The sequence below is a fragment of the Nannospalax galili genome, unplaced genomic scaffold, assembly GCF_000622305.1.
Source record: "Nannospalax galili isolate Female #2095 unplaced genomic scaffold, S.galili_v1.0 scaffold1639, whole genome shotgun sequence".
Taxonomy (NCBI): domain Eukaryota; kingdom Metazoa; phylum Chordata; class Mammalia; order Rodentia; family Spalacidae; genus Nannospalax; species Nannospalax galili.
The window spans coordinates 337,033-363,524 of NW_008343206.1; the positions used below are offsets into that span (position 1 = coordinate 337,033).

The 26,492-nt window shown below is 52.8% G+C and overlaps 1 protein-coding gene and 1 non-coding gene across 7 annotated transcripts in view; both read left to right on the top strand.

Annotated features, from left to right (window-relative positions):
* Window positions 1-18,675, top strand: part of Nap1l4 (nucleosome assembly protein 1 like 4) — a 44,385-nt gene extending 25,710 nt beyond the window's left edge. For 4 of the 6 annotated variants that reach the window (XM_008839182.1, XM_029566506.1, XM_008839184.3 and 1 more), the window contains 8 exons: window positions 1,293-1,364; window positions 4,398-4,537; window positions 6,299-6,444; window positions 9,553-9,575; window positions 10,030-10,149; window positions 12,183-12,212; window positions 13,147-13,203; window positions 17,634-18,675. In XM_008839182.1, coding sequence (XP_008837404.1) covers window positions 1,293-1,364; window positions 4,398-4,537; window positions 6,299-6,444; window positions 9,553-9,575; window positions 10,030-10,149; window positions 12,183-12,212; window positions 13,147-13,203; window positions 17,634-17,672 — 627 coding nt within the window. In that variant the 3' untranslated portion in view covers window positions 17,673-18,675. Of the gene's footprint in view, window positions 1-1,292; window positions 1,365-4,397; window positions 4,538-6,298; window positions 6,445-9,552; window positions 9,576-10,029; window positions 10,150-12,182; window positions 12,213-13,146; window positions 13,204-13,682; window positions 13,758-14,658; window positions 14,697-17,633 lie in introns of all 6 variants that reach the window. The other 2 variants (XR_607469.1, XM_008839183.1) reach the window with 2 other exon arrangements.
* On the top strand, window positions 1,966-2,090 carry LOC115071393. The gene has a single exon (XR_003850478.1). It is a non-coding gene; the product is annotated as a small nucleolar RNA SNORA54 (small nucleolar RNA).
* Window positions 18,676-26,492: the final 7,817 nt, after the last annotated feature.

A 26,492-nucleotide genomic window follows, 5' to 3' on the forward strand; every position in this document is an offset into this window, starting at 1 on the left:
AGATAAGTCAGGCAGAGAGCAGGAGGCCCCCACTGAGAAAGGGAGTCCTTCCATATAGCGCTGAGCCCCTTAGAGCTATCCAGACATGGTGGATTACAACCTTAGCAGCAGGGTCCCCCAAGCAGCTGGCTGAGGAGATGGTGCATGAATTCTGACACTGTCGTTGGGTGTTGGAGGGAGAGGGGTTTGAAGCCCCTGTGCCATCTCTGTAGAGGATGGGCAGTGAAAGCACTGACGGAGCTGGGCATCTGGACCAGAAGGGCAAGATGCAAGGGAGCTCTGGTGCCTCCTGCCCTGGCACCAGGTGTGACTGCGCAGTTGGGTGGCCTGCACTCAGCATTGTCTTAGAACATCTGCGAGGTCTCTTTTGCTATTCCTGGTTCTGTTTTATTCTGTCATGTCAGAAAAACTTAAAATTGGGAAGGTGACTGTATTTTCTGTTGCTCTGATAAAACACTGTGGCAACAGGAATTATAAAAGGAAGAGTGTATTTGAGCTTCTGGCTCCAGAGGAATCAGTCTGGCGTGGCAGCAGGAGGTGGCCAGAGGAGAAAGCAGAGGCCCACACCTTCAGGCACCAGAAGCTGAGACAGACTTGAAATCCAGCAAGGCTTGAGAGCCATCAGAGCCTGTGCCCAGTGAAGCACTTCCAGCAAGGCTGCCTCCCAGAACCTCCCCAACAGCGCCACCAACTGGGGGCAGCATGCACATCCTGGGAGCCTGCGGGGACCTTCCCATTCAGACTACCACAGTCACAGTTACTAGACTCACGTCTTCACACTTTGGGTTTCAAGAAACCCTCATTGCCAGAAGTGACCATGCTGCCAGCAGCCGCCCGTCAGATTGTGTTCTGGTGGCAGAGCTGTGGCAGCAGAGCCATGCTGTGGGTATGGGGTGTCTACTGTCCCAAGTGAGAACACTGTCCAGCAAGACCAGCCGCTCACTGACTCAAGTCATCTCTTGAGATTTCTGGCCTGCTCTGTCTCCTCAGAGGTGCTAGGTGCCAGAAGTCTTGGTTGGTGGCCCTGTGTCCTCTGCAGTGTTGAGTGTGGTCAGGATGGTGGTGGGGCTCCTCTGGCCTTGTGGACAGGCAGGTGTCTGAGGCCAGCGTTGATGGCCTCTCTGCCGCTCCAGAGACACGTGGCCCCTGGTACTCCACAAGTTGCTGCTAGAAGTTACTACATGACAAAGGATTCCAATAGAAATAAGTACCCAGCATCGGGAGCATACACGGTGTGGCTGTCAGGAGGTGTGAGTTGGTTCCTTAGGATTTTTTTTTCTCTTTTTGCTTAGGAATATGATGAGCCGATTTTGAAACACCTGCAGGATATTAAAGTGAAATTCTCAGACCCTGGACAGCCTATGGTGAGTACTCAGCTCCTTCCTTACTTGCTAAGGGACCTGGACAGCAGTAAGAGATCCATTTCTTGTCAGCGTGGGGAGCCTGAGTAAGCCTGTCACTAGGCAGCAGACCTCTTGGTGTTGCAGTTGGCAGTCTGAGCCTGCAGTTTGATCAGTGCAGACCACATCCTGTCTTAAGCCATGGGGCTGGATACTGGCTTATACTGGACTCAGGCAGACCTGGACGGCTGGGCTGTGGCTGTGTCATCTGGGCCTCTGCTTTTAGTTGCTGAGTTTCCTCATCAGATGGAGGTGACAACACATACTGTGCTTTGCCCAAGGGTCTTACAGGTTTGTGTGTGTCTAAGTGTAAAAGCTTAAAAGGAGGGGCTGGAGATGGCTCACCAGATAAGAGCACTGGCTGCTCTTGCAGAGGACCCGGGTTCAATTCCCAGCACCCTCATGGTGGCCAACAGCCATCTGTAACTCCAGTTCATGCACGTAAAATAAAAGTAATAAATAAAGTATTTTTTTTTAAGTTTAAAAGTCTGGGAGGTGGCAGGGCATGGTGGCCTAAGCTTAAGAGGTGCAGGCCTGCTATTGGGTGGGTCTCCCGTCTGTTCAGGAGCACTGTTCGTAACCCGTCGCCTTGCTGTGGCTGGTGGTTCCATTCCAGTGCTATAGCATTTCCAGTGACACATGACTGACTGGCTGCTTGGTGGCTTTCAGTTTCAGGTCTTGGAGACATACTGTGTGAGGAGCTGGGCAAGGGGCCTTCAGGGAGGGTCCTAGGTCTCTGTCTCCTCTCTCCGCCTCAGGCCCTGGCTAGCAGGTGGAGGTCGTCAGTGTGGTGGTTCTTTATCACAGTCATGCAGGGGCAGCTGCACCTGTCCCGTCCCCGTCCCCGTCCCCGTCCCCATCCCGTCCCGTCCCGTCCCATCCCATCCCCCCCCCCCCCCCCCGACTCTGCTGGGAAGTCACATTTAGCTGTCTGTCCCTCGGGAAGGTGGAGGCACAGATACTGAGAGAGTCCGTGTGGCCACAGGTGCTTCTCAGGCTCTGGCGGTGCTTCCTGGTCTCTGCTTTTTGTGACCTCTCCCTGTGGGGCACTTGGGCACAAGCAGTTTTGAGATTCTTTGTGATTTTTTTCTTTCTTCGGGTTCGCGCAGACCCAGTGGATCTTTCCCTTTGTATCAGCTCTTTTTTTTCTTGTCTTTTTTGAGACAGGGTCTCCCTGTAGCCCCAGCTGTCCTGGAACTCACTATGTAGACCAGGCTGGCCTCTGCCTCCCAAGTGCTGGGATTAAAGGCGTGCACCACCACACCCGGCTGTATCAGCTCTTTTTGTGAGGCAGCATCTTGTGCAGCATGGGCCGCCCTAGAAAGTGCTCTAGACCAAGCTGGCGTCACACTTGTGGCAGTTTGCAGATAGGGTCTTCACGTTATTTCTGAGGCTGGCCTAGAGCTATGGCCATCTTCCTACCTCAGCCTCCCAAGTGCAAGCATGAGCCTCCCCTCGGCTGGATCAGGCCCCCGTTTCATCTTCCTGGTGCCTGTGTGGTTTCCCAGGCCTCGTCCTTCCTCTGCAGTCTTGTTCCTCTTGCCTCGAGGCCATAGGTAAGAAAGAGTCTTGCGTGATCTGTAGCCAGGCACCCCCATTCTTTCCAGTTTATAAAAACCACATTAGCCAGTACTGAACTCGCTGCCGAGGCAGGAGGATTGCTATGAGTGGGACATCAGCCTGGGCTCCAAGTGAGACTGTTAATCAGAACAGAACAGTAGCAACAAGAGCACAAGTGCTTATTACAAGGAGTAGGAGGTGAGAGCACAGGCCTGTGTAAGGACCATGTTCAGGTCTCCTGTCTTCTGAGCAACTGTCTGTAGCTTAGCGGCACCCTGGCTGCTTCCTTTTTGACTGATGGGCACAGTGAATATTGTGAAAAGCAAGACCGCCTCCTTTCTTTTTATTTACTCGTTTTGTTTTTGAGGCAAGTCTCGTTACAACATAGCAGTAGCTGGCCTGGAACTATGTAGACCAGGCAAGCCTCAAACTCCCAGAGATCCGCCTACCTCTACCTCTACCTCCCAAGTGCTGGGATTAAAGGCGTACTGTGGCTGGCCCTGCCTACCTCACATTAAAGGGAAGTCTTCAAGCATTCCTTGGTCTCTCTCCAGAGACCTCCCACCTCTGGGTATGCCACATAGGCCTTCCTGACGGGGAAAGTACATGGAACCAAGGCCACAGCTATGTGTCGTGCCTGCCTGGCTCATGAGGTCACACGGACCCACTCTGTCTAATAGCTCACCGTCTCTTTTTATGATCCCTCACTTCTTGGGCCAGAGCATTGGCCAGTGGGGGGGGTTTGTTTGTTTTGAGACAGGATCTTACCATGTGGCCCTGACCCGCCCACCTCAGCCTTGGAGTGCCGGGCTCAGAGACATGCAGTACCACTCCCGCTTGTTTACTTTTGCTTAGGTACCTTGTAAACTGACTGGTTTGCTGCTGTCAGGGTCTGTGTCCACCTGCTCTCTGAGAACGCTCCTTCCCATGTGCTGTCTCTGTCCAGTCTGCTGAGTACTGTGCAGCATAAGGGAGCGATCTGTTTGCTATCCCCACCTCCCTCGAAGGGTCCTGCTTTCACGCTGAGGCACAGAGTCTGGCAGGTTTCCTACAGGGGCTGGAGCAGGGCTGGGACACGTCCTGAGCTCTGCAGCTGTGGGCGCTCACTCACTCTAGGTCTCCGTCCCGAGCTCTGCAGCTGTGGGCGCTCGCTCACTCTAGGTCTCCATCCCCGAGCTCTGCAGCTGTGGGCGCTCGCTCACTCTAGGTCTCCATCCCCGAGCTCGTGTGGGCGCTCGCTCACTCTAGGTCTCCGTCCTGAGCTCTGCAGGTGTGGGCGCTCGCTCACTCTAGGTCTCCGTCCCGAGCTCTGCAGCTGTGGGGGCTCGCGCGCTCTAGGTCTCCAGCCCCGAGCTCGTGTGGGCGCTCGCTCACTCTAGGTCTCCGTCCCGAGCTCTGCAGCTGTGGGCGCTCACTCACTCTAGGTCTCCGTTTCAGTCTTTTGTGCTAGAGTTCCACTTTGAACCCAACGACTACTTCAGCAATCCTGTCCTGACAAAAACCTACAAGATGAAGTCAGAGCCAGACAAAGCCGACCCGTTTTCTTTTGAAGGCCCTGAAATTGTGGATTGTGATGGGTAAGAATATCTTCTGAAACAAATGTAGAAACGCTTTGAGGATTTTAAAATAAAAAGATGTGGGGCTGGAGAGATGGCGCAGCAGTTAAGAGCACTGACTGCTCTTGCAGAGGACCGACCTGGGTTAGATTCTCAGCACCCACATGGTGGCTACGAACTGTTCTTAACTCCAGTTCCAGGGGAATCCGAAGCCCTTTTCTGACCTCCACAGCTTTGTACAACATGGGCAGGCAATACGCTTACATACATGCAGGCAGTATGCTCGTACGCATAAAATAAAAATAATAAATAAAATATTTTAAAAAATAAAAAGATGGAGGTGCTAGGGGTGCATGGGTTCAAGGCCAACCATAGAAAGACCCGCCTCCAGCAGACACCAACCAAAAGACAGAGCATAGGAATGATCTAAAAAGTCTTCAGGGCTAGAGAGACCGCTCAGATGGCTAAGTGCTATGCAGTCATGAGGACCAGAGTTTGGACCCCAGCACCCGCATAACAAGCCAGGCATTCTGTGTATACTTGGAACCCCGGCTCCGGGGGCCAGAGACAGGATCGCTGGCGTTTCCTGGCTTCCAGGATTCTGCCTCATAGGTAGAAGTAATAGAGGAAGGCCCGTGCTCCTCCTCCTGCTTCTAGCCTGCTCACAAAAGCAAAGCAGGCACACCTGAACACAGATGTTCTCACATACATATGTGCGCACACACACACACACCCACACACACCCACCCCTACCTTTGAACCTGTTTATAGGTCCAGCAGGATTTAGTGCAGTAGCTTTTAGATTGGGAATCCATAGTGCAGATGGCCGGAGCTGGAAGGTATATCCATCCTGTCTTGAAGTTCACATACAAACAAGTAGGCCTATACTCAGTTTCTGTTTGAATGAGGGACTTGGATTCTCTAGACATCTGAATTAGTTTTTTGTGACACCGGGGACTTGAACCCAGGGCTGTGTGCTGCTAGGCCAAGTGCTTTAAATTAATGATTTGTGTTCTCAGCCTGAAGTTATTAAAGGCAAAAATATTTGTTGAATCATCAATCAGAATGTGAGTCACTATTGATCAAGTGATGGCTTTGAAACTTGGCACTGTATTTATAGTTTAATTCACATCAACTTTAATGTGTCTATGTACCACTCAGTTTAGCTTAGAATTGATTCCTTTGGGTGAATTTGACTGTTTGGGAAATTGTTTTATATGCTTTACAGTTGAATTAAAACATTCTTATTAGAACCAAGTCTATTGTTAATGTCACTGTATAAGGCTTTTTAAAATCCTGCTTGACTCAGGTGTTTGGAATGATTTAGGAAGGTCTTTTAGCCTGGCTTTCCATGTGTGAGCAGACAGTGTTCAGGGTGACAGTGGTCAGGCGTCCTGAACCATCTATTCTGCACAGGCCCTTGCACTCACAACGGCCCCTGCCACCCTTGGGTGATTTTTGGGTTGGGGTATGTGAATGGTGACCTGGTGTGCACAGAGATGCAGGCGACAGGTGCTTGAGCGTCGGGCAGACTTGATGGGGCCTGGCCACAGAAGATGCTTCGCAGAGTCCTGGTGGACTCTTGGACGGTGATGCCACTTTGATTGCAGAGCCTTAGGCTTGAGGCTGTGAAGACCAGGGTGCTTCTTAACCGACCTTCACATGAACTCCGGGGCTCTTGTCCTTGGCTTATCAGTCATCAGGCCAGCATATCCATAGTGCTTCTGTGTGGCAGTAGGCTGCTCCTGGAGTGCGCCCATCACGGCTGTCTTGTCCCCACAGGTGTACAATTGACTGGAAAAAAGGGAAAAACGTGACCGTCAAAACCATCAAGAAAAAGCAGAAGCACAAGGGCCGGGGCACAGTTCGCACCATCACGAAGCAAGTGCCCAACGAGTCCTTCTTCAACTTCTTCAGCCCCCTGAAAGGTGGGTGCGTTGGGCTGCTGCTTCTCTGCTCGCACGAGAGTGCACTGCCTGCTGCCTGTTTTCTGTTTCTGTTTGTTTGAGACAGAGTCTCCCTGTAGCCCCAGCTGGCCTGGAACTCACTATGTAGACCAGGCTGGCCTCCAGGCCTGGCCCTGCCTTGATGTTCTTTTATTTTAGCTGTCTTAGAAGTCAGTCCTGTGCCTCTCAGGAGAGTGTGGTCACTGCCCTGGGCACTCTAGGCACGGGTGACTTCAGCTGGCTTTGCTGAGAGGATGGTTGTTGCCTGGAGCCAGAAGAGAAGGACGCTGACAGGCTGGCCTCCCTGTGCCGCGCCCTTGGCTGACTGCATCCCTCCTGTACCCGGGAAGCAGAGGTTGCTCTCTAGGACCCATTGTGGCTCTATCTGGTCACAGGTCCCAAGATTCTGAGTCACTGCCCATTTCTCAAAAATTCAGTTTTCTGGTTTTACACACAATTTAAGCGTTTGTATGCCCTGATGAACAGATGTTGGTTGGTGGTTGTTGTTTGAGACGGGATCTCAATGTAGCCTGAGCTGGCTTAGAACTCACTATGTTCTAAGGCTGGCTTTGATCTCAGAGATTCACCTGCCTCTGCCTCCCCAGTGCTGGGAGGGAAGGCATATACTATCAGACTTAGAGCGGTTTCCATTTTTAAAAGGTTAGAAGCAAAATCATAACTTTGAAACTTTCTCGTTAATATCTTGAGCTGTAAATTAAAGATGAAACCTTGAGTTTAATACTATCCGCAGTCTATTGGAGTAAATTTCTTGGAGGTCCTGGGATAGTTCTGTAGTTATGAGAAGACGTTGAGCCGGACCACTTTGCAGTGTTAAACCATGGGTGTGAGGACACAGCATCTTCCCTCTGTTTTCTGTGAAGAGACCACTATTAAGCACAAGTGCCCCACACCTGCCACCAAGGTCATTGTACACAGAGCTGTGGAGTGGGCCCTCCCTGGGCAGCAGCTCCATTCTTGGGTCTGGAGACTGGATTTTGCTTTGTCTTTGAGCTTGCTGTCCTTGTCCCCTCATGGGACAGTCTGGTATTTTTTATTGTAATGGCCATTTTCTGTGATTTAACTTCGAACAGAAAATACAAAGTATGTTGGTTTGGTAGATAAGTTTAGTGCTCAGGTGTGAGGAAGTCCCTTTTGGAGCACACATGGCCGTGGAGCGGAGGGGCCTTTTGTCCCACAATCAGTGCTTCTCTGGGAAGTTTTCCTGAAACTGATTTTATTTTTATTTTAAACATTTAAAAAATATTTTTTATTTTTATTTATTTTATGTTTATGAGTGTATTGCGTGCATGTATGTGAATGCATCTGTGTTGTGCAATGCTGTGGCAATCAGAAGAGGGCTTTGGATTCCCCTGGAACTGGAGTTAAGGACGGTTCGTAGCCACCATGTGTGTGTTGGCAATCGAACCCGGGTCCTCTGCAAGAGCAATCAGTGCTCTTAACCGCTGAGCCATCTCTCCAGCCCCAGTGGCATACCTCTTGGGGTTTTTGTTTTTATATTTTATTATTTTTATTTTATGTGTATGTATGTATTGCCTTCATGGAGGTAAGTGCCCGTGTTGTGCAGTGGCTGCGGAGGACAGAAGAGGCTGTCGGATCCCATGGGACTGTAGTTAAGGACAGTTGTTAGCTGCCATGTGGGTGCTGGGATTTGAACCCAGGTCTTCTGCAAGAACAGCCAGTGTTCTTAACCACTGAGCCATCTCTCCAGCCCCTCTAAAACTGATTTTAAAGTAACTGTTAGAGTAAAAATAGAATTGGTAAGCTGATGTGAATTTGAGGAGATGGTATTTGAGGTATGAAAACAAATAGCACAACTCTAAAATTAACTTACACAGTAACCTACATTTCAAGTGGGTGGTTTTTATGATTTTGAATTACACCTCCATGAAGCTGGTTTTTTTTTTTTTAAGTAATTAAACATAATATAGTATCAAGTGATAAGTGGTATGAACAGGAAGAGAGGTTGGGGGCAGGGGAAACATTTGGTAGGATAGGGAGTGAAGGAGACACTAGGTAGCCCAGCTCTCACTGACCTTAAATCTACAGAAGACATCTAGAAGGCCAGTGGCACCGTGCTCTCCCTGGGGAGATGGCCCACATAGCTTTCAGATTTTGTATCCTGCCTGCCTTGGAATGATCCTGGTGGGTGGTGCTCACAGGAGCACCAGAAAGTCTGCCAGGCTGTGGTGGCTTTGGAAGAAAGAGGTGCAGAGTGAGAGTTAGCCTGTGAGAACTTGGCCACATAGAGTACCGGACCAGGTCCTGAGAGCCAGGATCCGTAACTACAGTGCACTGCTAGTCATGGGCGTCACGATCATTTGTCATCATCACTTGCTCAGCTTCTTGGAGTGTGGTGAGAAGCCCACCTCCCCAGTCTGGTCAGTGTCAGCACCAGGTCTGATGATCTTGTGTGTAGACTCACATCTGTAACTAGCAGCCTCGGGTGACATCCTAGTCTGCTTTTGGTTGCTGTGATAAAACACCAAAACCAATGGGGAAGGAAAGGTTTATTTCAGCTTATAGATTATGGTCCATCATGCAGGGAAGCCAAGGCAGGAGCTGAAGCAGAGACCGTGGAGGAGTGCTGCTTGCTGGTTTGCTCAGCTACCCTAACAGCCCAGGCCCACCTGCCTAGGGATGGCACCACCCACAGTGGGCTGCCTCCCCTCCACACACCATCACAGTTCCCCACAGACAGGACCACAGACTAATCTTCCTTATTTGCAGCTCCCTCTTTGTAGATTACTTGGGGTTTGTATCATCTTAAAAGCGAACCAGCGCGGGTACAGAGTGTACCCTCTGTGGGCCAGTGGCACTGGAGGTCTTCCCTTTCCTCAGGACAGACAGGAGCACACCATTCAGTCCCTCCCACGTGGCTCCTGCTCACTTACAGCCTGCCTGGGTCAGCTCAGTCATTAAACCCCTGCAGCTCCCACGAGTGCTCACTAGAGGGCCTGGCGTGTCAAGGCCTAGTACAGTAGGGCCCACTGTCTGCCGGCTGAGCTTCCTCCACTGGGTTTTACGACCTGGCTGGTCATCGTAATGTGCTTTCTGTCTTTTCTTTTCCAGCCTCTGGAGATGGAGAGTCACTGGTAAGATGTACTGTCCAAAGTCCTTTTTTCTGACAGGGCCGCCTCCTGGGTGGCCGCCTGCTCTTTTGGATTGCTCCTCCTCCCTTAGTTCTTAGTTTAGTGAAGTCATTTCACCTTGAGGCTGGGGAGAAGTCAGTGTTCCCTGTGTTTGACACAGGAGCAGATGGGTATTCTACATGTGTGCCCGATGCTCCCCTATAGGGACCCCAGTTCCCTTTATGCTAGAACCTGGGGAAAGTGGGTAGCCACAGCCCACGTGCTGTTTTGCTTTCGAATTATTTCGAAGTGTATTTTGAACATTGACTTCAAGGATATTTTAAGTGGCTTTGACTAAGTAGTGTTTCCTGGTCAAAGTCCAATAATCCCAGAAGTGATGGGGGTGGGCTGGGGGAGGGGCTGAGCAAGTGTCTTTATTCCTCTGAAATGAGTTAATGTGCTGGTTTTTCCCTCTCAGGATGAAGATTCTGAGTTCACATTGGCGTCTGATTTTGAAATTGGACACTTCTTCCGTGAGCGGATAGTGCCGCGGGCTGTGCTCTACTTCACCGGGGAGGCCATAGAGGATGATGACAATGTATGTGGGGCGATGGGGCGGTGGAGCTGCCACCCAGGGCTTACCTCTGCAGGTGCTGAGAGGCTCTGAACTGTGGCCGGGAAACCTGAGATCTGTATGGCCTCATCATCCCGATACACGGGCCCTGCAGCTCTCTCGTGTTTGTGACCACAGACTAGGAAAAGAGTCAAACTACAGAGGGAGAGATGGTGTCAGTGAGTCAGAAGGCCTCCGTTGCCTGCTGAGCCTGGGTGGTGACTTGCTCCACCGTGTTCTCTGAAGACCCCAGGGGCAAACTCTTTTTCTGTTGAAGTCCGAGAACTTGAGTAAACTCAAGTATGCAGAGACCCATGTCAGGGAGGCCAGGCCGCACACACCAGTTATTGGCAGTGGATTCTTGCCGGACTGTGTCATAATAGTACAGGCATCAGAGGATCCTGCCTGTGATAGGCTCTAGTCAGTGCTTCCTAGGGGCTTGCTGCAGCCCACAGCCCGCCCCATGGGAAGCAGGGCAGGAGCCTGGAGGCGGGAATGGAAGCAGAGACCATGGAGGAACGCTGCCGACTGGCTTGCTTCCCCAGGCCTGCTCAGCTGCCTTTTAAAAAGTTTTTTTATTTTATGTTATGTGTATGGGTGTATACCTGGATGTATGTAAGTGCATCCATGTTGTGCAGTGCCTGTGGGGCTCAGAAGAGAGCATTGGATTCCCGTGGAACTGGAGTTATAGATGGGTGCTGGGAACTGAACCTGGGTCGTCTGCAAGAGCAGCCAGTGCTCTTAACCACCGAGCCATCTCTGCAGCCTTCTGAGCTGCCTTTTTATACAGCCCAGACCCACCTGCCCAAGTGTGGCCCCACCTGCAGTGGCCCAGGCCCATCTGATGGAGGAACTTCCTCAGCTGAGGTTCCTCCTCTGAGGCGTCTCTTAAGTTTATGTCAGGTTGACAAACTGTAACCATGGATGTGGAGGAGGAAAGGCTCTGCTCTGCAGCTGGATCCCACTGACTGCTTGTTAGTGCCAGGAGACCAGTAGATTCCGGTTGGGCCCAAGCTGGACTGTGTTAGCGTGGCGGGATTCCTCCAAGTTTCTAAGTTTTGCGTAGTCTCAGGAGTAAGCGAGTGGTCTCAGGTACATGAGTGACAAACCCGCTGGCCTGTGTGCCCTGGCTCTGCACCCATGTGGAGCTGCTGGAGTGTGGTGCTCAGTTCCTTGTTTAAAGCTTGAATCTGCCTGCCCAGCAGTGTGCTGACAGGAGAGTGACATGGGGCCTTGCTGCAGGGTCAGCAGGTCTCTGAGCATATAGAACACCAGGGTTTTATGACACTTTTTTTTAACGTGTATGCGTGTATTGCTGCACGTAGGTAAGTGCATCCGTGTCGTGCAATGCAGAGGACAGAAGAGGCTGTAGGATCCCCTGGAACTGGAGTTAGAGACAGTTGTTAGCTTTTATGTGGGTGCTGGGATTTGAATCTGGGTCTTCTGCAAGAACAACCAGTGTTTTTAACCACTGAGCCATCTCTCCAGCCCTCATGACACTGTTTAATAAAGGTCTCTTCCCCTTGTTGGGGGTGTAGAATGCCAAAATCTGTTAAGCTATTGGCGTTCTTAGATTAGCCTTGTGGAGCGTTAAGAACAAGATCCACATTCTGTAAATATCTTCCCCAACTTCCCCTGCTGTGGGCTGAAGATAGAGTGGGAACTGAGTCGTGGGCAGGTCCGCAGTTGGCTGCAGCTGGACTCTGTCACCTGGGCCCATCCTTAATTCTTGTTGTGAGTTGCCTTCAGTCCTGGGAAGTACCTCACCCTGAGACAATGCAGAGGTCCTATGTGGCTGCTTGGCCAGGCTTTCCTGGGCCTGCACCCCTCGGACTGTCAGCAGCATCTGCCCAGGAGTTCCTCGGGGATGCGTAGACAGAACCACCACTCTCTACGGCAGGTGGTTCTGGGCTTCCTGCCGCCCTTAGGCCAGTGTAGTAAGGAAATCTGTCAGCTGCCATCTGGGGGTTACCTTCACAGTTTTAGGACTCTAAACTGCTGTTTTGGTTTCCCTACAGTTTGAAGAGGGTGAGGAAGGCGAAGAGGAGGTAAGAACTGGAGTGTGGGTGTTGTCAGTCCCCGATGTGTCTCTAGCCTTGTCTGTGTGAAGTTGGGAGGTTCACAGCCCTGAGCTGCACAGGCTGCAGCAGCTCTGCGGGGTGCTGGTTTGCTTACTATTTTGAAACCATTCATTTTTTGGTGTCCATAGTTTCTGACTCTGTAATTACTCATAAAGATGTATCTTGAGCCGGATGTGGTGGTGCGCACCTTTAATCACAGCACTTGGGAGGCAGAGGCAGAGATCTCTGTGAGTTCAAGGCCAGCCTGGTCTACATAGGGAGTTCCAGGACAGCTGGAGCCACACAGTGAGATCCTATCTTCAAAAAAAATTTTTAGGTATCTTACTAATTATTTAATAAGCAAGATTTCCTTTTTCAGAAAAGTTATTTCGGAATTATTTGTGAAAATGAAAAGATGCTCAGAATACTTGTCCAAAGGAAGTGATTTCATCACTGAAGGGACAGTGACTGGCTCCCCTACAGCAGAGGGCTGCTCCATTTCCCTGTGGAGAGGACACCACAATCTGAGCCTGATTAGATCAGGCTTTACAGCTAATTTCTACTTTTTCATTAAAGATACTGATTATTTTTTTTTTTAATATTTTATGTGTCTGTTATGCCTGCATGTGTGTAAAAGTGAACCCCTGTCCTGTATGTAAGTATAGCCTTGGAAGTCAGAAGAGGGCATCAAATTCCCCTAGAACTGGAGTTTGGATGGTTGTCAGCTGCCATATAGGTGCCGGGACTCGAACCTGGGTCCGCTGCAAGAGCACTCAGCTCTTAACCGCCAAGCCATCTCTCCAGCCTCTTTTTCATGTTTAAAGACTGATCACGCGTCTCTGCACACGACACTCTGATGGTGCCCCCGTTCTCCCACCCACATCCCCGGGAGTCCTCCTTACTTTTGTCTCCTTTGGTACAGGAATTGGAAGGTGATGAGGAGGGAGAAGACGAGGATGGTACCGAAGTTAACCCTGAGGTTAGTTGTCTGGGGGCTCCCAAGCCCACAGATGCACTTTTGAGGGGACTTTTGAGGCATTAGTGTTGAGAATGTATGTCGGAAAAACACTCGGGTGAGGGCAGACACCTTGTGAATAGAGCGTTGGTATCAAGTTCACAAAGTGCTTTTCAACGCTTGCATACATTCTTGACCTCCATGGACTCCTAGTGAGTATCCTGAGTTCCCAGGTCTTACCTTTTAAAGGGGCAGAAGGACACAGCAGACAGGGCAGGGTGGTCACAGGACCTGTCGGGACTGTAGGTTGCTAAGTAGAACCTGGGCTCACAGGTATAATTTTACATTTGCTTGGGCTGAGATTTTTTAGAAAACATCCTTGGTATCATAGATACATAAGTATACATACGTCTAGGAAGATGAGCTAGAGCGGCCTGGAATTCAGAATGGCAGGCTGCTCTACCCATTTTACCTGTAACATTGGTTTTTATCTGTGGCCTCAGGGGAGCCTCGGTCAGGCTGTGGCACACTGATACCTAAGCTGCCTAGTGCAGCCCTGGCTGCCCTGTGTGTTTGAGGTGAGCGGGTGGGGCTGTCGGCACACCCCTGCCTGGTGTCTTGTGGTCTGCGTCTCTGGCTGGCTGGCGTCTGTCTGTCCCCTTGTTTGCCCTGCATGGAATGAGCACAAAGCTGCCAGTGTGAGGACTGGGGCCGTGGTGGGTGTGCTGCTGGGCACACGTGCACCCACTGTCCCCAGGACAGTGAGATGGGCTCCTGCCAGCACCACTTGGGCACCACTAGCTGTGGGTGGCACTCTCTGAAGGTTGCCCTCGGGTCACGGGGACCATACTGCCTGGTGAGCTCAGGGTGTGTGCTGGGTTGTTCACGCCCTGTGGGCACTGAATGAACAGGAGTGGTCACGGTGCAGTTATCAGGGACCAGGGACAGCTTGCCACGTGCACTCAGACTCCGAGCACCTTGGCCTCGGTGCTGTGCTCGTCTCCGTGGCTTCCCCTTGCCTTCCTCTTTCGTCTGTTTGGCCTCTTGTTACCCCGCAGAGCCTTCTGTCTCCTCTTTGTCACAGATGACAGGTGGTTAGTGTAAGGTAGAGCATCACCTGTGGATACAAGACCCATCACATTGGCTGGGGGCTCGGCGCAGTGGGGAGCTGCAGCTACAGGCGGTCCACAGGGTGGTCCCTTCATCCTCGGGTTCAGACAAACTGGTTCTTTCCCTTCACGTCACCCTCCACAGCGACTGGCACTGTGGGGTCTTCGGACAGAAGTAGGAGGAGGGAAGTTGTAAGTGGAAATGGTACGCTCCAACCCTTGTGCAGGTGCAGCTGTGCTGTGCTGGGGCTGCTCAGGCCCCGCCGTGGAGCCTCCGCATCATGAGAGGGTGGCTCTTGCTGCGTGTATAATTTTGTGCGTTTCATTTTCTTTCATGCTGACAGTTCCTTTCAATTTTTTCCCCATTTAGGTGTAATTTTTGTCTGTTAATCATTCATGCGTTTCTAGGTAAGGTGGAATCTGTTCATTCCTAACTTCCAACTGCTGTCTGTGATTGATTCATTGCCTTGCTTTGACTTCTGTGACTCAGGAAGGTGCTGTCTAGTCACCCAGGCGGGTGCTGGGCTGCCTGGGCCTTCTGAGTGGTGCCGTTGGCTCCTTTAGCCAGCTGCACTTGGGAAACCAGCCCAGCCGCTGTTGGCATGCTCTCACGGCCGGGGGTGTCTTGCCCACCAGTAGTGAACTATGTGGTGGTGCCATCAGTGGAGACTTTCATGTTCCAGGAAGAGGCCAGAACAGGAAGTCCTGAAGGCCACGGAAGTCGCTGTGGGGAAGCAGCCCTGGTGGACGTGGCACAGCACTGGCTGGCTGCACTGGGTTAGGGGGTCATAGTCACTGCTGAACTTGTTGGAGTGTCTGAGAATTTACACGTTCCACAGTGCACATAGTCAGACCACATGTAAACAGAGGAGCGGGTAACTTTGTGCCAGAACTCTTTCTCCCAAGAGGGCCTGGCATCTGCCAGGATCTGGGCAGTGTAAGCACTGCTGAGGTTGCTTGGGATGTTCTGATTGGAGGAGGAGAGTCAGTTGTAGGCGTGTTGTGGGCCACCACCTCTGCCTGCTCCCCTCACTCTTGGGCTCATGCCAGGGGCCAGGTCCTCCTGTGGGTGCTCACTGCTTTTACACATACACAGCATGGAGCCAAGAAGATGGGCCAGGAAGGGTCGCACCAGGAGGAGCTCAGACAGGCCGTCCCCACGGCGTCAGGCACCAGCTCGTAAGGGGTTAAGCCGAGTAGTAGTGCGGTCCTGTAGGACCCGCCCTGGGGATTCACCCAAGAGCACCTCTTCACCCCAGCCACAGGAACAGCACCCATGGGCAAGCAGCCCCTGGGTCGACCCCTTGCAGGGAGTGTCCATGTGAGCCTTGCTGTCTAGCAGCTGGAACAGTGGGAGCATCACCCTCCTCCACATGTCTCAGGCCTGCTGTGCTTGGCCACGGCCCCACCTTACATGGTGGGCTCTTGGTCACGGCCCTCCCTTGATCATTACATTAACATTGAGTATCAGGCTGTCATCAAATGTGTGGTGTGCAGAAGCCCTGCTGTGGTTGCAGGCTGTGTCACAGGCCCTAGCCAGAGAAAATCCCTGTTGCCCTGCCACCTCCCAGCCTGGCAGGGTGGGTCTCGGGCTGTTCGAAGGCCTGGACCCAGAACTCAGTGTCCACACACACACACACGTGTGTTGGCTGCATGCCTGCCTTCCATTGCTGCCTCCCGACAGCCACAGTCTTCACTACGTTCCTAGGATGGGGTGGGGGAGCTGGTTGCTGGTTACTTTGATGTGGGAGAGCAAACCCCAGCTCTCTGGTGTGCAAGCAAGCATTCTACCACTGACCTGTACCCCCAGTTTTGGTTTTATTGAAGACAAAAGATGTTGCATCCTGTAGTTTAAATACTGCTTTATTTATGTAACAGGATAAAATGCAAAGTAACTTGTGTTCTATGATTCACGTGTACATAGATGCCACAGCTCTCCTGTGACTCACCTGCTGACTTCTACCTTCAGAACCCCTTGATTGGTTTGCCTCCCCATGTGCTGGAGGTGTGAGCTAGGCCTCCCCAGCCCTCGAAAGCACGCCCCTTCCTCGGCATGTCTCTTGCTACACTTGCTGGGACACTGCACTTCCTCCACACCCTAAAGGTCATTGCCTCCATGCCTTTGGGCACCTCTAGGTCCAGCCTTGACCATCAGGCTGAAACAGCCCTTGATTGGCATCTTTTTGACATAAGATTGGTTTGGGCGTGGGTTGCTTGGCAACCTACAAGGCCTCTGAGACACAGGTGTGGATATTCCTGCCACTGTGCACCTAGAAGTAGAGTCCCCCTTGGTGCATGTAGGCACCCTTTAATGTGATTTTACTCAGGAAGTGTGACGTCAACGGTAGACCATAGACTCACCTTCCACTTGGAAAACGTTGCAGTGTTACTGTGGATGTTCATGTGTCGCACATAGTGCTTTTCTCAGACCCCCGTAGGTATGCCAAATAATGGTCAGGATGGTTTTTAAATGCACTTCTGTGTATTTTAATTTTTAGTCTGGTTTTTGATGTGGTGCTGAGAATCACACTCAGGGCCTTGCACAAGCCAGGGGCGTGCTCTGCCACTGAGCGGCATCCCCGGTCCTTGTTATATGTAGTTCAGGCTGCCCTTGAACTTATAGGCGTGCATCACCATGCTCAGGTTGTAATTGTAGCTCCAGGAGTCATGGGATTGGGTGAACGAGCTGTTCTGAGTGGACGTGAGTCCCTGTCTGTTCTCAGGCCTTGTTGGCCTCCACACAGAGCTCTCGAAATGTGGTTTAAAAGGTACCAGAGTTGTGTGTTGGTTATATTGAAGCTGTTCCTGGGGAGGCGTGTTCCTGCTGCCTGAACTGGGAGGTCAGCACTCCCATTTTGTGAGAGCGATGGCTGGCTCTTGGCAAGATCAGTCCCTGGCTATATGCCACTGCACTCTAGGCAGCTGTAGTGTGGATCTGCTTGGGCTCTGTCCTATCAGTGGACAGAGCTAGCCTGCTGGGAAGGATGCCCTTCCTGCATGAGTACCCAGGGACAGGGCTGCCCTTTCAGAGAAAGGGTGCTACGCGAGCCAGGCCTGGTTCTGCACCAGCCACACATCCTCTGACGGGGTGTAGTTTCTTTCTGTGACCCCCCCCAGCAGACCTCTGCCCAGTACCGCACAAGCTAGAGTGCTACGTTAGAACAGAAACGCGCCCTCTGTGACTTATCCAGGAGTGGACTTTGTTTCCATGTCCGTTTCTAAGTCTGCGTAGCCATCTTTTTGGTAACGATAAATTCACACATTGTCTTGGTTTTCGCTGTGGGCTGGAGAGACTTGGTGAGTGGCATTGGTTTTGATCTCAAAAGCCCTGTCTTCTCTCTTCAGAAGGAAGCCAGCCAGCCGGCGGAGTGCAAGCAGCAGTGAGACCAGCGCTGGGGAGCCCTGCGGCAGCTGTCGGGACCCCGCGCTGCAGCGCGGACCTTCCTGCCACAGCAGAGTTCTGACAGTGCTGTGGCATCTAACCGTTTCCAAGTGCATGATTTCACTTCACCCATCCCTTCCCTCCTTATTTTGCTTAACTTGTACAGTGGCGACCGGACTGCGATTCAGAGTAGGAGATTTAGCTCCAGCAGCTCTTCGGCCTCGGTGCCTGTAGCCCTGGACTTTGCTGGCCCTGCCTTTGCGAGGCCCTGAAGACCACGTGGGGTGGGCTGGGGTCGTGCCCGGACGGGCAAAGCCTGGCCATGCTGCTGTAGTGTCCACGGCTGCTTCTGTTCTGCGGGCCTGCCGCTCCCGATCGAAGAAACCCCAGTCTCTAGCCACTGAACCTGCGTGCGAAGCTGCTCCAGCTGTCGTCCTGGTCATCTCCAAAGAGCTAGTAGAGGGGCCGCGCTGTCCTTAGAGCGCCTTTTTCTTGCGTTTTGGTTTTTAGGGGTGGGTGGGTTGTGGCACACGCCTCTGAGACCAGAGCTGTGGGCTTGGTCCTTGTATTTATCTTTTGTGCTTGGAGGACTTTGAACCAGACTGACCTCCTCACCTTCTGTGAGACCATGTGGTGACGTGGTGCAGTGAGGCCTCTGTGGAAGACACCCTGCTTCCTGCCACTGTCCTGAGACCTGCATACCAGGTGTCCTGGGTCCTTTCGGAGGGTGTGGGGCTGTGGCTGGATCGCTGGTCCGAGGGGCACGGCTTTCCAGCTTGTGTGCACACCAGGTCCAGGGCCCTGGCTTTGTTGGGCACTTGGTGACTTGGCACTGGGTTCAGAGTGTGTGGTTGTGTTCTCTGGCAGCCAGGGACAGCCATGTCCACATGACCAGGCATGTAGAGCGTGCTCAGCCTTACCTGATAACACATTTGTAACTGAATACGGTGTTTTCAATTTGTACAGAATAGTTAGAAGATTCTATTAAAGTTGTGAAACATGAAACAAAGCTTGTGAGGCCTTTCTTGACAGCCAGCTGCCCTCACAGATCATAGGTGGCCACACACCTTACTGGACTGGAGCACCCAGTGTGGCCAGATCCAAGACTTGTCTGCAGACACCCTTGGTCATTGAGGCTGTGAAAGCTCATTTTTAGGAAGGGGCTGTGTTTAGTTTTTTGTTCACAGGCTGTTTGACTTCGCAGCCAACCTGGGGCTCTGGGACGTTTGCTTTTGTAGAAAAGGCTTTAATAATGACCCCTGGGGCTGGAGGTGGCTCAGCAGTTAAGAGAGCACCAGCTGTTCTAGAAGAGGATCTGGGTTTGGTGCCCAGCACCCACATGGCAGCTAACAACAGTCTAGCTCCAGTTCCAGAGATCTGACACCCTCTCATAAGATGGCCTTGTACAGCATACATATATATACTTAAGAGGCAAAATACTCATACAAATACCATAAAATTAAAATCTGAAGGGGCTGGAGAGATGGCTCCGCGATTAGGAACACAGACTGCTCTACAGAGGACTGGGGTTCAGTTCCCAGCACCCACATGGCAGCTAGCAACTGTCAACTCCAGTTCCAGGGGATCTGACACCCTCTTCTAGCCTCTGTGAGCATTGTATGACATATGTGCTTACACACATGCAGGCAATACACATACACTTAATTTTTTTTTTTTAATTGGGGCTGGAGAGATGGCTCAGCAGTTAAGAAAACTGACAGTTCTTGCAGAAGGTCTTCTGTTCGGGTTCGGTTCACAACAGCAGCATGGCAGTTAACAACTCTCCGTAACTCCAGTTCCAGGGGATCTTACAGCCTCGTCTGTCCCCGGTGGGCATCGCATGACATAAGCGCACTTACACATGCAGGCGATACATGCACACACAAAATATTTTTTTGAAAAATTAAAATCTTGCCGGGCGTGGTGGCGCACGCCTTTAATCCCAGCACTCGGGAGGCAGAGGCAGGCGGATCTCTTGAGTTCAAGGCTAACCTGGTCTACATAGTTCCAGGACAGCTGGGCCTACAGGGAGACCCTGTCTCAAAAAGACCAAAAAAAGGGGGGGGGCTGGAGAGAGACCTCCACGGCCAAGAACAGTGGCTGCAGAGACCCCAGGTTCAAATCCCAGCACCCACATGGCGACTAACAGCTGTCTGTAACTCCAGTTCCAGGGAATCCAACACCATTCTGACCTCTGAGGGCATTGCATGGCACGGGTGCACTTACATGCAGGCAGTACATTCAAAATACCCATAAAATAACAAAATACTTAAAAATAACCACAACTGGGATCTTTTTAAAGATAAAAAAACAAAATTTAAATCTTTAAAAAACAAAAACAACCCCTGAGTCTGGGGCTGTGCTTTGTAAAATCAGAATTCCAGGAGAGAGACTTGCCCGACGAGGGGCAGTGTGGTGGGATTTGGGGATTGGTAGAGATGGGTGGCCGGCCTCAAACTTGGCAGCAGTTTCCCTACCCCTGGCTGGTGGAGTATTTGATATCCCTCTGAGGGGACCCCAGCCTGGAAGCCTGCCTCCCAGGCTGGGGTTCTTACCTGCCCCTTGGGACACCAGCCTTGGTGGTGTCCAACCCAGAGGAGGCTGTGTCCAGAAGGCGGCCTACGGAGGTGGCCAGTTCCCTGTGGCCAGTGGCCCTGCCCCCTCGCATTGGTCCAGCCTGCTTGCACGGCCATCCTGTCCCTTCAGGCCACTTACTGGTGGCCATGAGAAGGCTGCAGGGAAGCAGGTGCAGGCTTAGAAGGGGCATTAAGTGCTTCAGAGGGGACACGGGTGTCTGCTATGCCCTGCATTCTGTGGTGTGTCCCTGGAGCTCTGCCTCTGGCTGCCTGTGTGGGTGGGTGATGGTGGGTGGGTATCCCTGACTCAGAGAAGGTCACTTGGAGAAGCTCTCGAGTTCCAGGTGCCAGTTCCCTCTGGGGCGATTGAACAAACTTATTTCTAAGCAGGTGTTTCACGAGTAATTAGAGATCAGGGTGACTGCACAACAATGCACTGGAGGAATTCTCAGGAGATCAGTGGGGCCTCAAGTGTTAGCTTGGCAACCCAGCTGGCCTGGTCACAGCTACACGGAGGGTTGTTTCCAGAGCCCCTGACTCCTGAGCCTGTCCACAGTGGACAACAGGCCTCCAAGAAGACGCTGTGCCTCACTAAGGACAGCCAGCAAGTGGCCACAGAGCCGGTAGCACCTGTGCAGTGAGCCTTGCGTTGTTGTGGCCGCCTGGGGAGTGGCAACACTATGACAGGGTCCAGGAGCGTGAATAGATGAGGGGTACTTTTGGGAGACATCAGCAGGTGGCTTGTGAGGACTTGTGGCCCAGTTCTGTGGCAGATGTTCTCAGAGCTGATGGTATGACTGCCACCTTGGTGAGGCTGCAGGAGAGCACCTGGGTGCTCCGTCCAGGGCTGGCCCTGCGTTGAGCCATGCTGTTTTGCTATGTGGTCTGAGGCCTTCCACTTTGGCTGTCAGTGTGTCTCCATCACAAGATGGAAAAGGTGACCCTGCATTGATGTGGGGTCCAAGAATCACTGGTGATGGCAGCTGGGTGCTCAGAGACCCCTAGGAACTTGTCACCACAAAACCACCTAGTAGACACGATGCAGCCGTCAGGTTTGCCCAGAAAGCTGCCATCTCCAATCCTGGATGCCAAGTGAGGGCTTTGCCACCTCCTGCAGTCATCTCCACCTCATCTGGGGTCAAGGCCGAAGCCTTACAGTGCTTTTCTCCACTACCAGGGCAGTGGCTGTGTCTGTATGCATCTCCCTGGGTTGTGAGAGCGTGAAGTGGGCACTCAGCTGTAGATGGGCCACACTGGAGGACCCAGGCTAAGGGATCCTACGTTGACAAGCCTCCCTCCCTCGTCCCAGCCTCCCCTTCCTCATTAAAATGTCTAGCCCGGCCCAGCAGCCCCAGCCCCTTGCTGGGTAGAGCTAGCCTGCCTGCTGAGCACTTGCCTCGGGTGGGGGGTCGGGGAACATCAGTGGAGGAGCCCTGGCCACTACATGCTCGTCCAATCCCCTCCTCCCCTGTGTGTTGCTGACCTGGTTTCCCCAGGTGGCTTTATCTACCACCCCATTGCCAAATTGTCTCTGAGTCCTGGCTCAGCTGGGTTCCCACTGGGTGCCACTTCCAGCCTCTCCCTGCCGAGGAGCCCTTAGCCTTCAGAAGGACCTTTCAGTGGGGCCGGGCTCTGTAGGAGCAGTCCCCAGGGCTGCCCCGGGCTCCCTGCCAGCTACCAACACACAATCTGCATGTGAACCTTGGCCCAGGCCTGCTCAGAGAAGCAGCAGTGACTTCCCAGGGCCTTCCTCTGTAGGTGGAACCCACCCATCCCACCACCTCTGGTCACGCCCAGCAGGACCAGCACTGGACAAGCAGGGGTTCCAGATCCCTTGGGCTCACTTGGCCTGCTTTCCGTCCTGTGTGTAGAGTCATTTTCAGAGCATTGCAAGACATGTGAGCTTCGAAGCCCAAACAGGAAGCCACTGGTCCTAGGACACACAGGCCACTGACCTAGAGACAGTTCTTGGCCTCCTTGGCCAACAGGAGAGAGAGGCCCGGGAGCACCTGCCAAGTGGAGTGTTGAGCCACTCCAGGGTGTGGGCTCTGTGCAGTCACTGCTTTGGATATGTTGATTCACCTCCCCACAGGCCTCGACCGGATGTTACTTTCTACCACAACCCAACATGAGGTGTGCAGGGTGGATCACACTCTCCCTACTGGTGCCCAGGGGACTCCAGTGTTGGCCAACTACAGGTTTCCCAGGGTCCTGGTGTCTGTCTGAGGAGAAGCCCACCTCCAGCCCAGACCCCTGCCTCAGGCAGGGCTGCCCACACCAGCCCTCCCAGTCCAGTACTGGAGGACAGAGATGAAACTTCTACCCTAACAGGGGGCCACCAGGAGACCTGAGAAGGCCTTTGGGTCACAGCTTGTATAAGTTCTGGCCAGACCAGAACCACAGACCACATGTCCATCTGGGGAGCAGAGGGCAGGTAGGCCCTGAGCAAGCCCCACCCCTGCCCCACTAGACAGCTGTTCCCAGCAGTGCCATGAGGTGGAGGAGGAGAGCTGTGAAGCACCTCCAGGTCCTGTCTTTGAGGTCAACTCAGAAGCTGAGGGCAGTGAGGGGCTCGCCAGCAGGCCTGCTCTATGTAGAGGAAGGTGGGACATAGGACAGGTGCCCACAAGCTGATAAGCAGAACAGCTCTTATGTGGCAAGAGGGTCTTTGCAGGTGAAGGAATGATCCTGGGTCTTGGGTGGGGGGTTCGGGGTGACTGTGGGCGGGGGCTGGAAGACCATGCAGGGCAGAGCCAAGCAGGATGGAGAGCCGTGGCCTCTAGAGGCAGGACCCAGCCTCCAGCCTGCCTGGCTGCACTGAGCCCAGTGGCTTACTGCCACTGCCTCTCCAGCCGCCTCCCCAGGCACATCTCTACATGCAGCATCCCAGACCCGCTCTTCTGGCCCCCTGGGTGGGTCAGAGACAGCTATGAGTTTGATGACAAGACCACCAGACACCTCCGTATCCCACAGCATTGCATCCCAGAAAGCCCAGGAATCCAACTCAGGCTCCTGACACGGCCCTGGCAGCACCTCCATCCCATATCCCACACATCTGAGGAGCTCCAGAGCACCTTCTCCCTCATCCCAGAGGGCAAAGGCCAGCTAATATAGACAACTCCCCGGCCTTGAAAATGGGCTTATGGGCTGGAGAGATGATTCGGTGGCTAAGAGCACTGGCTGCTCTTGCAGAGGACCCAAGTTCAACTCCCAGCACCCACATGGAGGCTGTCAGTAACTCCAATCCCAGGAGATCTGACGCCCTCTTCTGACCTTCACAGGCATTGTACTCTCGGGATCCACTTACATACATGCAGACGAAACACCCACCCACATTAAAAATAAAAATAAATAATTTTATGAAAAGAAAATGGTCTTATAGGGGCCTGAGAAGCACTGCTGGCCAGTGTCTCTCTGGGTGGCCCTGTGTGGGCTCCAGCCTGGGGTTAAGAGGAGGCAGGGTTGCCCAGACCAGCCCTAGGGAATGCTGATTAAATGGCCTCCCACTGGGGGCGGGGGCTTTAAAACAAACCCACAATTCTGCAGGCAGAAGTCCAAAATCCAGGCATGGCAGGGCTTTGTTCCCTGCAAAGACATCAGGGGAGGGTCCTTCCTGTGCCCTACCCTCACCTGCTCTCGTCTGCCTTCCTCCTAGGAGGACTCTTGAGGTAGCATTTCGGAAAACCTGGGTCCGCTCCTCCCAAGGTCCTTAACTGAAACACATCTTTGGCCAAGAATGCTCCCAGGTTCTAGAGATTAGGAGATGGACACATCTTTGGGGGCTACCATTCCACGATGAGGTGGGAGCAGAAGGGCCTTCAGAGACCCCGCTTTGGGTACACCTGGACGCTCAAAGAAATGCGGCGATGCCTGCCAGTGGCAGGGCTGCCCAGGCTGCGGACTCCCAAGGCCGTGTGGCCCCCTCTGCTCTCTTCCCCTTTCCTTGTTGAATTCTGCTCTCACATCCACTAGAACCTGTACAGCAGCAGGGCCCATCTGGTTCTGCATTCCTCTTTGGTGAGCGTCAGGCAGGCCAGCTCCCCTCAGCTGACCAGGCCTGGTCCCCTCTTCCCAGCACCTATAGGCTCCACGTCCACCCACAGACAGCCCTGTGGACACCAAGGCCTGCCAAGTGAGAGGGCCACGCTGCCCAGTGCTGCTTGGTGCCAACTCTCCCAGGTGAAGCTTAAGCGAACTCTTGCAGGCCATTACATGCAGTCGAGGTTTTTGGCTAAGGAATGACCTAGATCAGTTTAGGGCCACCTGCTTTCAAGATCATTTTCTGAGTGCCTGAGCTGGGCCCCGAGGACATGCTCACCTGCTACCCTGCAGCAGCCGCTATTGACCTCTGAGCAGGGTCAAAGCAAGGAAGGTCGCTCTAGGTGGTAGCACTGTCTCTCACTGGGTCCCCAGCACCTGATGAGCCAGTCCCAGCCCTTCAGACTCCAAAGGGCTAAGGAACCAGACAGAGACAGAGATGGCATAGCCCTGAGAGGCTGAGGCCAGGATGACAGGGAAGACCTGAAACCAGGTGTGGCAGGTCAACTGGCTTCTGCCTCAGGCCTCTCGCTTTGCTGCAGCTGGGAGAACACCAATCCAGGGCAGGCCTGACTCATAGGCTCTAGCCCAGGGGCTATGTGGGCTCAGGGTAGGTGGCATCTGGTACCTCTCAGATGCTGAGTTCCAGGCTCCTTGCTGTGCACCCAAAGGCAGGCCTCAGATGCTCTGGCAACCCCAGAGGGCTTCCTGGAGGAGGCAAAGGGTAGGTCTTTCAGTCAGTAGAGCAGGAGAGCCATCCTCAGGTCTCTATGAGTGCACCGCCCACAGGAAGAGGGTGGCATTGAGTCCCAGCACCCTGACAGGCCCCATGACACACAACTTCCTCACAGGCTGGCTGCTTCACCCAGCTGGTTGGGCAAGTGCCTGTCAGGCTGGCCTCGCCACCATGAGGAGGTGACCTCATTAGGGGAGTTTCAAAGAGGTGCCCCGTTCCTCCTATGTTTCAAAGAGGTGCCTCGTTCCTGTGTGTCCCAGAGCCTCACACAGCTAGGCTCTAGGGCCAGACAACTCAACAGGACAGCAAGTGTTCAGGCCGGATGTTTGGACACTGGGTGACCCACTGCTGCTGCCTGCCTGGGGGTGTGGACCCTTCAGCCCAGGCTGTGTCAGTCCAGATGCTGCCCCAATAAATATTAGTAAACTTGGCCAGAAGTGATGCTGACTGACGTCACTAATGTAAGAGGCTTAGCCCAACACTATCCCTCCCTCTTGGTCTGAGAAGCAGCCACCAAAGTCTCAGCCCAGCACCCAGTCAAGAGGCCTTTCCTGCCCCCAGGTGCTGGGTGCAGTGGAACTGGGCATCTGGGCGCTGAACCCCATGGGCTGTTTTGTGACGCTAGCTGAGCTGTCTCACCTCTCCGAGTACCCCACGAGGAGCAAGCATGAGGCGGAAGAAGGCACCACAGGCTGAGCGTGGAGCTCACTGGGCATTGGACTCTTCTTCCATGCTGGATGACCTAGAGCTCCAGTGGAACACAGCCCCCCAGGGGCACAGCCCAAGCCCACACCAGGGCCCATCCTCCCAGGAAACTGGGCCTGGTCTCTGCATTCAGATGGCTCTTGGCTATCAGGGATCTGGGTCCCCGGAAAGCTGATGATGTCACTTAGTTGTTAGAGTGCCCGTCTAGCATGCAGGAGGCCCTGGGTTCAATCTCCACTTGAGAGATGGGAGGAGGGCAGAGAGTAAGTTCAAGGTCATCCTCTCCTATATACAGATTTCCAGGCCAGCCTGGGCTACATGAGACCCTGTCTTAGAAAAGGCAGGGGCTGGAGTGTAGCTCAGTTCTTGCATAGCACACACAAGGCCCTGGGTTTGAGACCCAGCACCACTAAATTAATTAATTGATTTAAAAATTTAAATATTTTGAGGCTGGAGAGATGGCTCAGTGGTTAAGAACACTGACTGTTCTCACAGAAGACCCAGGTTCAAATCCCAGCACCCACATGGCAGCTAACAACTGTCTGTAACTCCAGTCCCAGGGGATCCGACAGCCTCTTCTGTCCTCTGTGGGCATTGCACAACACGGGCGCACTTACCTACATGCAGGCAATACACGCATACACAGAAAATAAAAATAATAAATAAAAAATTTTTTAAAATTTAGGTATAAACATAAAAGGGGCCTGGGGGGGGGCTGTGAGTTGTTGGTTCAGCAGGTCAGCAGGTAAAAGCATTTGCTGAGCTGC